This window comes from Stenella coeruleoalba (assembly GCF_951394435.1).
Source record: "Stenella coeruleoalba genome assembly, chromosome: 18".
NCBI classification, from domain to species: Eukaryota; Metazoa; Chordata; class Mammalia; order Artiodactyla; family Delphinidae; genus Stenella; species Stenella coeruleoalba.
In genome coordinates, this window is record NC_137164.1 from 17,818,556 (window position 1) to 17,835,337 (window position 16,782).

A 16,782-nucleotide genomic window follows, 5' to 3' on the forward strand; every position below is an offset into this window, starting at 1 on the left:
AGAGACAAAAGCCTTTGAGTCTCGGCAGCCAACGAGCGCGACCGCGACTCTCCGCAGAGCCTGGGGGCGGATTCGGACGGCCAATCGGCTTCTTGAGGAGTCCCGTGCCCGCCGGCCCAGGGCCGAGAGACTACAGGATCCCAGCCTGCCCGGCGAGCGGATTTGCCCGGGGCTGGCCGAGCGAGCTGGGAGGCGGTATCACGTGAGGCGGCCCGGACCACGTGACCCGGCAGCCCGGCCCCCGGCCCACTCGCCAGCTCCGCCTTTAAGCCCGCCACTCGCTGGGTCCCGCAACGCTTGCGAGGTCCTCCCGGCGCTCCCGGCTGCTGGGCCTACATGGACGGCGCGCGGCCGCGGCTGGCCTCCCAGGTAGCCGTGGGGAAGGGGGGGCGCGGGCCCGAGCTCGCGGAGACCCCTTTCGCCCCTGCCTTCTCCTTGCTCCCCCTTCCCCGCGGGCCTGGCCGGCGCGCCCTGTTACTCCTGCGCCCTCCCTCCCGCCCTCCGGCACGGGTCCCCCGGCCCCCCGTCCGCTGGGCGCTGCATCCGGGCGGGTGATGGGGCGGCCGGCACCGCACCGTTAGCGCCTTTGCTAGCGTTTCTTCCGAGGAGGAGGGGGGACGGGGTTGGGAGAAGGTCGGGAAAGTTTTCCCTACTCCCTCTCTTTTTTGAGCTTCAGGGACGCGGTTTTGCTCGTAGCTGAAGTCTGTCTTTGCTCTCGACGCTGTTTGCGTGAGAGGAGACCTCCCCTCCGACTCTCCCGGTCCTCCCTCGGCCCTTAGCATCTCTTCCTCGCCTCCGAATGTCACAAACTATACTCTACGCTGTTTCCCTTTCCCCCACACCACGGAGTCCACCAAGGGGTTTCACTTAATAGGGACTTTTATCCAGGAGTGCGATGAACCGAATGAAAAGACATTTCTTGTCCTGCCTCGGGTAGACTACCTATTCTATTATATTTGAGATGAACATCTAGGCACGCTCTGGTCTGCTCTCGTAAGTAAGCTTTTTGTTTATATTTATTTGTATGTGAGACTCTCCGAAGTCATCTGCTGCAGAACTCTGCACCTGGGGATCACAATTTTATAAAGCAATATTATAACACTTAACCCCCCCCCCCCCCCAGATTCATAGTCTTATTTGTCTTTGGCCTTTTCTTTTTGGGGGAAGATTATAGCCCTTGGAGGCAAATACTATGAGTTGCTGAAGCTGGTGTGCGTTGTGAGCTAGTAACATGAAAATACCAAGGTATGTAATGCTGAAAGTAATGGAAAAATGATTTAACCCTGACAACAGTTTATAGTGTGCTTTAGATTTTAGAAAGTATCCATTTGAAGTGGGCGCTGGTGAATTTCACCTTTTTAAGCTGCTTTCAGGGTTGAATATGTAACTGTATATTTAGATTCTATTAATATAGCAGTTGATCTGTGGAATGGGTATCTTTTAATCCATTGTGAAAGTACCAGTCCATTTATTAATACTTCTAGACAGGTCCTTTTTTTCTACCCTCCAGCGTTTCTCTTGAAGAGGGGATATTAATCTCTTAAGAGATTTCTTCCACGGTGGCTTTTATGTGTGATCCAAATGATCAAGTTCTGAGAACTTCGGAAATCAAATAGCCATAAAAACCAATGCAATCAAGTTTGTAGCTTTAAAAAAATTCTTTTAAAATTTTTAAAGCGTTGCCTCTGTGGTCCAACAAGAGCTTGGCTACATCTTAATAATCAGCAGTTCAAGCTGAGGAGTCTGAGACAGTGTCCTCCTTTATCTGAAAGAGTGGGAAAGATGAAACTGAAGGGAAGTCAAAGACCTTTATTATTATTTTTTTGGGGGGAGAAAGCATCGCTCTTTATTTTTTAAAATTTTTTTGAATTTTATTTATTTAATTTTTAAGATCTTTATTATTATTATTATGCTGTTCCTTCTGTGTGTACTACATTAAAGAGTAAGACAGGCATGGGAAACAAGGTTTGGACCCTCAAGGAATCTAGAATCCAAGCAGAAGCATGAAGAAGAATGTACATTACATGTAATTTATATCATCTAAAGATAACAAGTTAATATTTTGGGGTGTAAGCCCTTTTTTTAAATTTATTTATTTTTGTCTGTGTTGGGTCTTTGTTGCTGTGCGCGGGCTTTCTCTAGTTGCGGTGAGCGGGGGCTCCTCTTTGTTGCGGTGCGCGGGCTTCTCATTGCGGTGGCTTCTCATTGCGGTGGCTTCTCGTTGCAGAGCACGGGCTCTAAAGCCCAGGCTCAGTAGTTGTGGCGTACAGACATAGTTGCTCCGCGGCATGTGGGATCTTCCTGGACCAGGGCTCGAACCTGTGTCCCCTGCATTGGCAGGCGGATTCTTAACCACTGCGCCACCAGGGAAGCCCTGGGGTGTAAGTCCTTTTTATGAGACAGATTTACTGGGTTGCTGTGTTCAGATAGTGAGATTCCAGATTGTAAGAGATACTGTGATATCCAAATCTAGTTCATTCCTGAGCCTAGGAGAGCCAGTTACAAAAGTTTGAGTATTGAAGAATTTATCCAAATCTATTTGCTTCTTGAGTTATAGAGTTTGGATAGCAAGAATTCAAATAGTTGGGGAGACCTCTATGTTTTCTAGTATTAGATATACTTTAAAAAATGATATCATACTCATGCATACATAATATATTGTAAAGTGTGAAATGACTTCAGAAAATGATGAGTCTCATCTGGGGAAGATTATACTCAGACCGTTCCTGAAGGATGGTCTCTATTTATCCCACAACCCCAGAAAAGATTCCATGGCTTTTCTAAGCTTAGCATTCCGTGGGGGAAAAAGAATATTTTGCCCAGGTATTCTTTTTCATGCTTAAGAAAAAGTTCTAGTTTGGGAAATAGACAAAGTCTATCCCCTCTCTAGTGCTTCAATCCTGAACTCAAGTGGTATTGTGTAAAACATTCAGTAATACTGTTTGCAGCTGTGGTAGAGGTGTTTTCCAAAGATGACTGCCAGCAATTCCTCCCATCCCTCCACTACTGCTTCTCCTCCCATCAAGAGATGCCGTCTGTTTCTGCTCCCTCTGAATCTAGGCTGGCCTTGTGACTGCTTTGACCAGTAGAATGTGGTGGAAGTGATGTGTGCCAGTTCTGGACCTAGTCCTTAAGAGGCCTGGCAGCTCCAGCATTTACCCTCTTGGAGGCCAACAGCGTGTACAGAGGCTTGGAATAGACTAGGTGGAGAAAGAGAGCCCACCTGAGAGAGATATGCGAGCAAGGCCTGTTTCAGCCCTAGTTAGTCAAGTTCCCACTGCCTGTGACCCCAGCTGAGCCCAATCAAAACACAGAATTGAGAGAAATAGCAAATTGCCGTTGTTTTAAGCCACTGAGTTTCAGGAATGACATATTACTCAGCAAACGGTAACAAACCCTGGGTATAAATGTGGTTCACATGTAAGTCAGTTCCAAGATGGGATCCCCGAGCACAAAATTGTGGCCAGCATATGCAGTGGCATGCTTTAAAGATAAATCTCTAAATGAATTAAATCTTTACTTCATATTAACATAGGGATGTGCTTACTGAATTGATTAAACTGAAGACTGGCTATGTCGACTACTAGGTAACTGGTTAAGTCAAAAGTCATTTTCTTTTGTGTAGTTGGTTATTATTTGTATATATGATTGTTACTATCAGTCTTAACACTTGGTGATAGGAGTATCTGACATATTTTAAAGGAATTGCCAATTGTTGAGATGACAGATGTGTGGTGTTCCTTGCAGTTTGCCATTTGCTCAATTTAGCACCATGCTTGTAGTCGTAAGTCTTGACAGTACAGACGTAAGATCTGCAGTGAACGCATGTCTTGAGAGGTGCTTTGCTCTCAAGGGTCAAGGAGAGTGAATCTTATGCACACTGTCGTTTCTAATGGATATGTTGCAGGACTTTAAAAAATAACTGATGGATTTTTCAGGGGCACTTCTTCCTGCCTTTAAATGAAAAAGTTCTCTGAGCAACTTTCCATTCCAATTCTGGTTAGTTCGGTTTAAAAAAAACCCAGAAAACCAAAAAAACCTCTTTTGTTGGAGAAGAAAAGCTCACAGGAGATCAAATGGATGCCTTTATAGACTTATGGTCTCCAACTCCCCCCGGGCTCTGTCTTAGCATCTTTTTAGGTTTCCCTGGTCAGTGTTCTTTCCCATCCTCCCTGGTGGCTGCTTCAGACTTGAGACCCTTGTTTTTATTGCTTCACCCCATTTTCTGTTGCTACCTCCCCTCTTGTTCTCAACAGTAAGCTTTCCATCTTCCTTCACTGGGAGAATTGGTGACCTCAGGAGAGAATGCCCTCAAATGCAAATCAAACCCACAATGACCTACCACCTCACACCCACTAGGATGATTATAACGATAAAGACAGACAATAATTAGGTGAGGATATGGAGAAATTGGAGCCCTCATAAATTGCTGGTGGAACTGAAAAATACAGCCTCTTTTAGCAGAGTCTCAATAGCAGAGAGAATGCTAAAGAAAGAAATTACCTCCAACCTCTGGTTCCCCAACCTTTAAACTCCCTTTCATCGTATCTGTCCTTCTCTTGTGTTGTGTGGAAGATTCCCCAGCTTTCTATAGCTTATGTGCACCTCTGCTTCAGATCCCATTCCCTAGTCTTTCTCAGAAACCTCATTTAGTTATGTCCTCTCCTCTGTCTTTCTACTGACTCCTTCCCAATAACATTTAAACATTTTCAGGTCTCTAACATGTTTGGAATAAAAAGATCATCCAAAATATGTCCTTCAGCTCCAGCCCATTTTACAGTTACTACCCTCGTTCTCCTTTTTCCCTCATAGTCAAATTTCTTTTTCTTTTTTTAAATAAATTTATTTATTTTTGGCTGTGTTGGGTCCCCGCTGCTGTGCGCTGGCCCCCTCCAGTTGCGGCTAGCAGGGGCCATTCCCCGCCGCGGTGCATGGGCCTCTCATTGCGGTGGCCTCTTCCGCTGCGGGGCACGGGCCGTAGGCACGTAGGCTCAGTAGTAGTGGCATGCGGGCTCAGTAGTTGTGGCTCGTGGGCTCAGTAGCTGTGGCTCGTGGGTTCTAGAGCGCAGGCTCAGTAGTTGTGGCGCACGGGCTTAGTTGCTCCACAGCATGTGGGATCTTCCCGGACCAGGGCTCAAACCTGTGTCCCCTGCATTGGCAGGCGGACTCCCAACCACTGCGCCCCCAGGGAGGCCCCTCTTCACAGTCAAATTTCTTGAACAAGTTCTTTCCATTCACTGTTTCTTCCTCTTCACCTTTCGCACGCTCTCAACTTGCCGCAGCCTGGCCTTGTCCATCCACAGCCTCACTGAAACTCTTCTTAAGGTCAGCAACAATTTTTGTTAAATCCTGTGGACCTTTATCCGTCCTTACCTTGTTTGGCCTCTCAGCCGCGTCCGACACTGACACTGCCTCCTCTGTGTGATGCTCACGCCCCTGGGCTTCTGTGTCACTGTTCTCCTGTATCTTCCTATTCTGCCTGTTCCTTCCGTCTCTGTTATGGAGCACCCATTGTCCCTTTGCTGTCAGAGTTCCTTTGAGTTCTGTCCGATATCATCTTCTCTTCTTACTCTACACACTTTTTACTGAGTGATCTCATGCCAAATTGCCAAATCTCCAATCCAGATCTCTTTCTTTTTAAAATTATTCTTTTTATTGAAGTATAGTTGATTTACAAATATTGTGTTAGTTTCAGGTGTACAGCAAAGTGGTTATACATATATGTATATATCTATACAGATCGTTCTTGATCTTCAGATTTATAAATATCTATTGGACATACCTACTTTTTTTTTTTTTTGCTGTACGCGGGCCTGTTGCTTTTGTGGCCTCTCCTGCTGCGGAGCACAGGCTCCGGACACGCAGGCTCAGCGGCCATGGCTCACGGGCCCAGCCGCTCCGCGGCACGTGGGATCTTCCCGGACCAGGGCACGAACCCGTGTCCCCTGCATCGGCAGGCGGACTCTCAACCACTGCGCCACTAGGGAAGCCCTGGACATGCCTACTTTGATATCCCACAGGTAGCTAAAGGTAAAATGTCCAGGGTAGAATTCCTCATCTCCTCCTGAAACTAGCTGTGTTCTCTCTACCATAGTAAGTGGCATTACAGATCGCTCTCTGCCTAAGCTGAGCATCTGAGTGTAAGCCTTGGCTCTGCCTTTTTCCTTATCCCGCTCCCTCCTCTCATTCAGTCAGGTACAGAATGCTTTTGAGTCTGCCTGTTTTCCCCACTTACATTTCCCTGGCATAGGCTTCCATTCTTTCTTTCCTGGTTCCTGCAGCCGCCTTAGGCTCTGAGTATGTCTCCCCCATCACCCCCATCTAGTCTGTACATTCTGCCAAAGTATCTTTCACAGACATACATACCTGATCACGCCACTTCCCTGTTTAAGATCCTTCAGTGGTTATGTGTTGCTCTTTGGATAGTCTTAAGTTTTTTGGCTACAACTGTGCTGAATTTCTTTCAGTTCCTCCACCAGACTTTTACCTGGCATATATGTTCACTGTTCCAGGTGCTTGCCTTCTCTTCAGGTACTTGACACTTCCTGATTCGGGTGATTCAGTAGCATCCAAACCTCCCGGTCAGAGCATGGCCACACTGTGGTGAGCATCTGTTTATGTGCCTAGACCCCCCGATCACATGGAAGTTCTGCTGGGGGTGAGAGGGTGATGTTGGCTGTGTGTCATGTTTACCTAGAGGACTTTCAGTAAACATTTACGGAGTGAATATAGTGTGGTTCTGCCTGTCTATTGCTGGAATTTTAGTTTGGCTTTAGGCCATTACAGGGCACAGTTGATACTTTTCATGCAGCAGAGACTAGTAGATGAAATCACTTCAAAGATGTCCCCGTAGGAGAGGTTCATGATACCATAAATAGGTTTGAACTTGGGCCCCTCCACTCCAGCCTTGGACTTATTAGGAAAATAAAATGAACTATTATTGTGTTCTATCCATTTCTTTAATTGTTGACCCATCTATTTTTATGTAGTCTATTTTGCAAAGTCTGTATGTTTGGTGCAAAAAAAACACAAAACCATAGAAGAAAATTATTTGTAATCATGGAGGTTTTTTTTTTCTGGTTTCCTTTTGAAAATAAAAGTGTTTTGTAAAAGCAACATAGTCAGCTTCACAACCCTGAATGTTATTCTTTTTTGTTGCTAATGCTTTTGCCACTTGGGTTGTTTGCTTTGCTAACCCGAACACTTGGCTTCAGTAAAATTTTTTTTGTCACTTACAATGAGTGGTCAGATTCCCGACTTCCTAGAATTGCCTAAAGCTTCTGTGCAATGAAATGAAAGCAGCCTCTTGGATGATGGGGCTTAAGAATTGCTTCCTGAAGCCATTGCTGCAAATTGTGCTTCGAGTTAAGTAACGTGGTTGGTGGTTGGGAGGTGACAGTAGTCTTCTTAAATGAATGATGAATTTGAAGGAAACTGATGAGGCAAAGGGGAATCACAGTGAGTGTTAGGAAATTCTAAGACAGCAGCATGTGGTCTTTATTTTATTTTATTTTCCGGTACGCGGGCCTCTCACTGTTGTGGCCTCTCCCGTTGCGAAGCACAGGCTCCGGACGCGCAGGCTCAGCGGCCATGGCTCACGGGCCCAGCCGCTCCGCGGCATGTGGGATCTTCCCAGACCAGGGCACGAACCCGTGTCCCCTGCATCGGCAGGCGGACTCTCAACCACTGTGCCACCAGGGAAGCCCAGCATGTGGTCTTTAAATGAAGCTAGGAGGGTTACCTTGTCACCTGTACAGCTGCATCTTTATGAAGGACGGCAGAAACTCCTCTGGAGAATGCTACATTCTTAGAGTCCCTTAGTCTTTGTGGAATATGTCAAGTATTCAGGACATTCTTTCGTTTTCATTCTTGCAGTACAGTAATATTGCAGAAAAGAGAAGTGGATGACAGCTGTTCTACCTGTAACAGCATCAGTGTCTCAGCAAATCTCTGAAACTTTGCTCCTTTGATGTAGTTATACCAGAGAATAGGTGAAATAGTTTTAAAGTGTATTTTTATTTAAAAGACTTCTAGGCCGATTCTTTCAGAGGCTTGTCTGGACCTGGGAAATACATTTGGTGTCCAAATCAGAATTGTAGCATCTGCTCAGTCTCAAAAAGCTCATCAGAATAAGTATGGAGGAAAATGCTATGAGTAACATGTGGCTCTTCTGTAACTTGAGAGGTTTTTTGAATTGCTTTTGCTGTAGCGTGGATATATGACATAATGAGTTGTAAAGTTGTGCCCCAGAAGTTTACCCCAAACCCTATTCCTGTTTCCTCTGTTTGAAAGTTTTCTTAGAATTGAAATATAATGTACTCAAAAATAGGGAAAGATGGCCACACCCTTAAATCTTTTGTCTTCAAATGGGAACTTCTGTTGGTGAAAAAGGAAGAAGGCTATGAAAAAGCACTTGTTCCTGCAGGAAACCCAGATGATCTTCACTGAGGAAATGCTTACATTTTGTCATATGCTTACAATACTGAGAATTTGAGTTCTGGGATTTCATGTAACAGTTTTCTGGGAGACATAATTTTTATATAGTAATTGTTGTGCACATATTTTTTTTCCATTCGCATGTATCACGTGGGCTATATGTTTGCATGTTGCATCTCATTGCTTGCTTAGTTGTTTCACTTGCATTTGCATTCTAGGTTTCTACTTACTAGGATTGACTTCCTGTTAGTCCTGAAGTTCCTCAGAGGCAGGGGCCATGATTGTATTGCTTTATGATTTCCCCCAGCATTATTGTATATGGGGTCATTGTCAGAAGAATTAATATATACTATCATTTTGTTCACATTATCATAATGGTAGAGGTTTTTTTTGGCAAGGCATCTTAGACTTTATCGGTAGCTCATTAACTATAAATTCCTATTGTAAGGTGGGTTAGCAACTAAACTGGTAAGTAAAATCATCACCCATCCAGTTTATGAAAATAGAGAAACCTCTATTAGGAATCTTCAGTTTATGTGTAAGTGCTTTAATTAAAGTTCTTTTGCAATTAAAAAATCATTTTTCATATTTCACATTGCTGTTTCAAGTAGTCTAAACCTGGCTATGGCTTATATGCTGAGGAACGTACAGGCCATTTTCAATGGATTGTCCCAACATTCAGAGTCCTTCCTGTTTCCTGTGAGGATATCAGCTTCCAAGATAAAGAATGATACAAGTTCACTTCATGCCCGAAGGATGACACCAGAAAAGCAGTCAGAATCTCGGGGCTAACCAGTTCTGGGTTGCTCACTCTGTTTTGACCTCTTTTCCTTAGCAAGCTCTTAGGTCAGCAGAACATGGGTTAGGAGGTGTAAAGTCTCATCAGTAACATCAGTCTCCTTTGCGCCAAATACACCTGGTTAGAATTTGGGCGTCGAGGTCTCTGTGAAGCCACGTGCTGGCTTACGAGGCAACCCTAAATTTCTGGTATTGTTTAGTATTGAGACCATTATTTCATCAAAAACAAAGTTTTCCTATATTATTTTCTTTATTTCATGTTGTTTTTTAAACTCTCTAGACATATTCAAATATATTTTTGCTGGATCAGTAAAACAAAGCCTTCCCCTCACCCTCTCTTAACACTTGGTTCTTAGGGGAAGGGAAAACAAATGTGCTCTTAGAGGGTTCAAAAGATTGGCTGCTACATTGCTCCTTCAGTCTTCCAGTTCTAGATGTAGATTTCTAAAGTTGGAAGGTCTGTGTTTGTCCTCTTGATTGAATTTGCTTTCAGAGTGTAAAATGAAATAACCTTTTCTTCCCCATGCCACCAGCTCTCTGAGGGACAGTGCCAGTCGCTAGGAAAAGCCATCCCAGGGAATGGGATATAGATCTGTAGTACTAATGGACACAGAGTCAGTCTGTGGGAACACAGGATGTATTTTCAAGTGCCAAAGAAAATATGGAGATCCAAGTGGGTTGGCATATTATCCTTTGAGAGCATTAAACTCTTTTCCAATCTCTGCTTCCATTTTTCTTTTCTGTTCTTCTGTCCTTGCTTTATCTCCATAGAGCAAAAAAATCATTGATTCACCTGTTAATGCATGAGTGATAATTCAGTCTGAACGTGTCAGTGCTATTTATGAGAAAGTATTTCCTAAATAAAATAATGAATAAAAATAATGCAAAAAAGTCACTATCTCATTGAACTTCACAAGTTAACTACTTAACATAACTGACATGCTAATTACAACTCATTTTTATGGTTACCAATCAAGCCCTGGAAGGACCTGTTCATCGAGGCAATTCGTTTGGTCTTGTTTGAATTGCTGTAAGTTCTAAGAAGGTGATATTTCTTTTAGAAATGTTCCATTCAGAATTTCCCTAATCTGAGCTTGCCTTCCGAAGACAGAATTATGATTATACTTTCCCAGAATTATTTTTTAGGTCTGAAACTTCTACATTTAATTTTTAAAAATGCATCTTTGAGTTTATTAATACAGGCTTGATAAAAGCCCATGGGATCACTATTTGATTTTTAAAAGTTGTGGTAAAATATACATAACATTAAATTTATCATTTTAACCGTTTCTGAGTATACGGTTTAATGACATTAAGTTATGCCAGTGTCATCGTTCTCAGTCTCCAGAACTTTCTCATCATCCTGACTGAAATTCTGTATCTATTAAATAATAACTCCCCAAACCCATACCACCTAGGCCCTGGCAACCTCATTCTACTCTGTCTCCGTGAATTTAACTACTCTAGGTACCTTGTGTAAGTGGACTCATACAGTATTTATTCTTTTGTGTCTGGCGTATTTCGCTTAGCATAATGTCTTGAAGGTTCATTCCTATTGTACTGTGTGTCAGTATTTCATTTCAAGGCTGAGTAACATTCCGTTGTAGGTAGATACCACATTTTGTTTATCCATTTATCTGTTGATAGATATTTGGGTTTTCCATCTTCTGGCTGTTGTGAATAATGTTGCTTTGAACATTGGTGTACAACTATCTGGAGTCCCTGCTTTAAAATCTTTACACTAGGAGTGGAGTTGCTAGATCAAATGGTAATTCTATGTTTAATTTTTGAGGAGCTTCCATAATGTTTTCCATGTTGGCTGTACCCTTTTACATTCATACCTTCTACATTTAAGTTTATATTAAAAACTCATTTTACAGATTTGCCTGAAACATTCTGCCACCCTAGGTTGTGAATTGAAAGCAAGAATACCTCTTAAAACTTTTAACAGCTTAGGGGGTAAGCATAATTAAAATAACTAAGCTTTAGTTTCATTTAAAATACTTAGGACAGGAATAAAGATGCAGACGTAGAGAATGGACTTGAGGACACGGGGAGGGGGAAGGGTAAGCTGGGACGAAGTGAGAGTGGCATGGACGTATATACACTACCAAACGTAAAATAGGTAGCTAGTGGGAAGCAGCCGCATAGCACAGGGAGATCAGCTCCGTGCTTTGTGACCACCTAGAGGGGTGGGATAGGGAGGGTGGGAGGGAGACGCAAGAGGGAGGAGATATGGGGATATGTGTATAGGTATAGCTGATTCACTCTGTTATGCAGCAGAAACTAACACACCATTGTAAAGCGATTATACTCCAATAAAGATGTTAAATAAAATAAAATATTTTTGATCACAAAGTGTATGTTACAGAAATTTGGAATATATTTAAACAGAAGAAAATATCACCTCTAATCTCTCCAATGAAGTACATTTTGGTGTGTGTATATCCTTTTTCTTTATACGTTATACTTAAAAAAATTGTATTCACGTAGTACACATTGTTTTTTTATATAAATTTATTTATTTTATTTTATTTTATTCTATTTTTGGCTGCGTTGGGTCTTCGTTGCTGCACGCAGGCTTTCTCTAGTTGCGGCAAATGGGGGCTACTCTTCATTGTGGTGCGCGGGCTTCTCATTGCTGTGGCTTCTCTTGTTGCAGAGCACTGGCTCTAGGCGCATGGGCTTCAGTAGTTGTGGCACGCGGGCTCTAGAGCACAGGCTCAGTAGTTCTGGTGCATGGGCTTAGTTGCTCCACCGGCATGTGGGATCTTCCCGGACCAGGGCTTGAACCTGTGTCCCCTGCATTGGCAGGCGGATTCTTAACACTGTGCCACCCAGGAAGTCCCAGTACATATTGTTTTATAACATACTTCAGTCTTACAGAGTACTTTTGGTTTTTGTGGGGTTTTTGGTTTGTTTTTGTTTTTTACTTGAGAATAAGCACATAGTTTAGCTTTTTGTTAGCATCTTCCCTTTTGATGCACAGTAACATGGGAAGGGAAAACATTGGATTATCTTTCTTTAGGCACTTGGTTAATTACTGCTGAATCCTACTAACTTCTTGAGTTGCTAGCAGTAAATTTGTTGCTTGGCCAGTGTTACTGCCTTTGTTGTTCTCATGCATTCATAAATCCACATAACTTCTTCCTTACATGTTTAACATAAAATTGTAGATTTTTATAGAACAGCTTTTTGGGAAACTCAGGCTCAGGAAGGTTATCATGGTTACTTTTGATTAAAAGTAAACCTGGGGGGCTTCCCTGGTGGCGCAGTGGTTGAGAGTCCGCCTGCCGATGCAGGGGACACGGGTTCGTGCCCCGGTCTGGGAGGATCCCACGTGCCGCGGAAAGGCTGGGCCCGTGAGCCATGGCTGCTGAGCCTGCGCGTCCAGAGCCTGTGCTCCGCAACGGGAGAGGCCACAACAGTGAGAGGCCCACGTACCGCAAAAAAGAAAAAAGTAAACCTGGGACTAAAACCCAGTCCTCAGCAATCTCTGTCCTTTCTACCAGGCCAGGGGTACTGGTGATGCTTTCTGATTTTATGAAGGGTGTGGACATGGAAGATATATGACTTGGCTTTTATATTGACTCTCAAGTTACAAGTGTTTGGAGAAATGTCTTGTTAAATAATGCTTCAAGTAATTTAGCAATGGGTAGACTCAGTTTGTATAATAAGCCATCATTATGCAAGTTAGCTTGATTATTTTTCAGCAGATTACCAAACCCTTAGGGCAGAGTTGCCTGTATAGTGATTAATGACTTCAGAATGATTATAGTGCTGTCAGGAAGTTGTATAACTTTGAATGGTAACATCCTTTTGTGTTATAATGTTAAAGGTGGTGAATCATATTTTTGGCCAATGTAATTATTCCCCCCATCTAAAATGTAATTGTATATTACCATAAAATATTAAATTTTGATACACTTTGATACAGGCTTTGATACAGTTCATATTCTAGGAAAATAGGCATCTGGATTTTCTTGGAATTTATCTACCTGCTTATAGATATCCACATTGTTTCATTTCTTATGTTTTCCCCCTCTGTTGTTTTTTTTTATGAATTTATTTTATTTATTTATTTTCGGCTGCATTGGGTCTTCATTGCTGCGCGCGGGCTTTCATTAGTTGCGGAGAGTGGGGGCTACTCTTCGTTGTGGTGTGTGGGCTTCTCATTGCAGTGGCTTCTCTTGTTGGGGAGCATGGGCTCTAGGCGCGCGGGCTTCAGTAGTTGTGGCTCGTGGGCTCTAGAGCGCAGGCTCAGTAGTTGTGGTGCATGGGCTTCGTTGCTCTGCAGCATGTGGGATCTTCTCAGACCAGGGCTCGAACCCATGTCCGCTGTATTGGCAGGCAGATTCTTAATCACTGTGCCACCAGGGAAGCCCTTGGGGGGCATCTTTTCTATTACTTCTAAAAGCATTTAAGACAATCTTCTTACCATACAAAGAACATTTATAAATCAAGAACAAAGAAAAGAATGGCAGTCCAGTAGGAAAAATAGGGACTTTATGTAAAAGAATGGCACCTGGACTCTTAATCACATGAGACCGAGAGGTGAAGGGTACACATGCTGGCTCCGGGTGGCGTGGCTTCAGGTCCCGAATCTGCCACTTACTAGTTTGAGCAAACTCTTAAAGTCTCTTTACCTCCATTTCCTTGTCTATAAAGTGAGGATTAAATGAATTAATAAATGTAAAGTACTTGGAACAGTGCTTGGCACATAATACTGAAGAAGTGTTAGTTGTTATTGTTGCTATGACTGTGATTGTTTTTAAAAAATTATCCCAACCTCACTCATCATAAGAGAAATTAAAGTTTAAACAAAACTGAGACACCGTGATAACACACTGTGAGCAAGGCTGCAGGTGAAAGGGGCTGCCAGCATGGATGGTTCTTTTATGTATTGGTACTGCTTTAGTAGAGGACAATTTGAAATAGCTATTAAAGGTGAAACAGCTATTAGACTTGGACCCTGCTATTCCAGTTTTAGGAATTTATGTTAGAAACATATATTAAAAAGACATGTATATAATGTATGCAAACAGTAGTTTCAGTATTGTTCATGTTAGCAACAGACTGGAAGTGACTTAAATGTCTCCCAGTAGAAACAGGTAAGCTGTTAAATCGATGTCATGGAATGCTCTGTAGAACCATTGAAAAGAAATGAAGTAATTCTGATATGTGCTAATAGGAATGATTTCAAAGATGTACTGTTAAGTGGCAGCGGGGGAAGCTTCCACACACTCACACATATAATGCTATGTAAGTCTACACTGTGGAAGGAATTAGAATCAACTGTTTCAGTGGTTTCCTTTGAGGAGTGGGTTGGGGAGGGATGGTAGAGAGACTTACTTTCCTCTATCCTTTTGTACCATTTGAAACAAAAATTTTTTAACATGTTTATGTATTAGTTTTTACCCTCCCCGAAATCCTTTATCTCTTCCCACCAACACACACACACACACGCACGCACGCACATACATACACATTCATGCACACTTTTCAGAACATTCAAATGTTAGTCCAGGAGTCTGGCTATGCAGTGAGAGGGACCAGCCTGTCCTGATGGTGTTTAATGCTTATTGAATATGCGCTGTGATCCTTGGGGTATTGCAAGCATCTGGTCCTTGTCATCCAAGCTGGTGCTGATGGATAAAACCTCCCTCGGCGGTGGAAACTGAGGCCCTGGCTAAGTAAGCCCAAGCCCCAGGGATCTCTTCTGTAGGTACTGTTGGAGGTTCTGAGGCCAGAAAGACCTTGGCTCGCTTGGCTAATTTTAGAGGTCTGAAAAGAGGGTGGGCGGGAAGGAACTTCCCGAGTTATTATGAGTTGTGTAGCCCATTAGGAAACCCTGGTTGTGTTTATCAACTGCTTGGTTCTGTTTCAGTTTCCAGAGGTGAGAGCCAGAATGGAAACTCACTTGGCATGATAGGTTTTGTGCTTTGTGCAGCCCCCTGGACTTTCTAGAAATACTTTTTAACTCTCGAAGAATTGGAACTATGACCAGGATTCTTTGTGTAAAACTTCTTAAACAGTTCAAATTTAGAGTTTTGTGGAAATTTATACATATCTCTACATTTTATAGGGTGCTCTTTAAGCTAATTGCTACTTGCATGAAATCTGTAGTCATCAGCTCTGACACCAAGATGAGAGTGAATTCTCTTACCCTTGTTCATGTAACTTTTCTCCGTGTGAAATGAAATGTCCATGTATATATGTGGTCATATAAATTAGGAATAGAACATAATACTTTCTTTTATGTTTTCATCCAGTAAATCTTAGGCTACTGCTTCTTAATGTTTTTGCCGCTCCAGGCTATCTGAGGGATGTCCCATTTCTATCATTAAACAGTGGCTCAGTGTGGCAGTGATTTTCTACAAGGGATGAGGGTCTTTCAGGGCATCCTGTGGGTGGTAGTGGGAGAGTAGGGAGGTAGAAATAATGATTCTGATTTTTATAACACACACACACTCCTAGTTGAGAATTAACTACCTTAGACAAATGAGTATTGTAACCTTTAACTTTATCTCAGTACCCTGGAGGGGAAAATACCTGACAAGACCTTGGTTTCATCTAGTTGGCATGTCTTCTCTCCATTGTCTGCTGTCGGGTTGCACATAAACATGTATGTGACAGATGAGCACTGACTTGTAAGTGGGCAAGACAGACAGTTGGTTCCAGCACGTTGTTCCTCCCGTTACAGGAAAAGGCACAGGTTTGAAGGTAGAGGAAGGATTGGACACGTTGCTGGGGCAAGTGAGCGATCCATTTAACCAAAAGTAGGTGGTTTATTCTGAAATTAGCTTTTGTTTCCTTGTATTAACATTGTCTTTTTTTGTTCTAGTTTAGTGGTTATTTAATTTTTTATTTTGGAATTTTGTTTGTTTGTTACAGCAGAGATGTCGGCTTATTTTTAGGAATTACTTGAAACCAGAGTCATGGTGGATGTAGGAAAGTGGCCAATCTTCACTCTGCTCTCACCTCAAGAAATTGCATCTATTCGGAAAGCTTGTGTCTTCGGCACCTCAGCCAACGAAGCACTGTATGTTACTGACAATGACGAGGTAAGCATCTCTCAAAACCCAGGGCTTAATTTTAGGGCTTATTTGGGGTTGAGCTTTAAAGTGTGCATTGTGAAGACTGAGAAAAAGTGGGGCATGAAGAGAGCCTAAAATCCAAAAAGATGGTTGTCTTTGATAGAATTTGTCTTTTCTTTCAGTTTCTTGATTTAATACCCCTCATCCCTACTACTGTTTGAGTTTCATAGTATAGCCAAATATTCTAAAACTTTAGTCAGCAGACGTTGAATGTTTCTTTTTTCTTTTAATAGATTTTATTGATTGATTGATTGGCTGCATTGAGTCTTCCGTTGCTGTGCGTGGGCTTTGTCTACTTGCCGCGAGCGGGGGCTACTCTTCGTTGCGGTGCGAGGGCTTCTCATCGCGGTGGCTTCTCTTGTTGTCGAGCACGGGCTCTAGGCGTGCAGGCTTCAGTAGTTGTGGCACATGGGCTTCAGTAGTTGTGGCTCGTGGGCTCTAGAGCGCAGGT

General features: G+C 42.9%; 1 protein-coding gene across 14 annotated transcripts in view; it reads left to right on the forward strand.

The window, feature by feature from the left end:
• The window catches only part of RCBTB1 (RCC1 and BTB domain containing protein 1), a 149,100-nt gene that overhangs the window by 96,764 nt on the left and 35,554 nt on the right, over positions 1-16,782 (forward strand). For 4 of the 14 annotated variants that reach the window (XM_079903179.1, XM_079903181.1, XM_079903180.1 and 1 more), the window contains 2 exons: positions 15,938-16,013; positions 16,129-16,298. In XM_079903179.1, the coding sequence (XP_079759305.1) occupies positions 16,173-16,298 (126 nt within the window). In that variant the 5' untranslated portion in view covers positions 15,938-16,013; positions 16,129-16,172. Of the gene's footprint in view, positions 1-131; positions 370-874; positions 994-15,937; positions 16,014-16,128; positions 16,299-16,782 lie in introns of those variants that run through there. The other 10 variants (XM_079903183.1, XM_079903172.1, XM_079903178.1 and 7 more) reach the window with 10 other exon arrangements.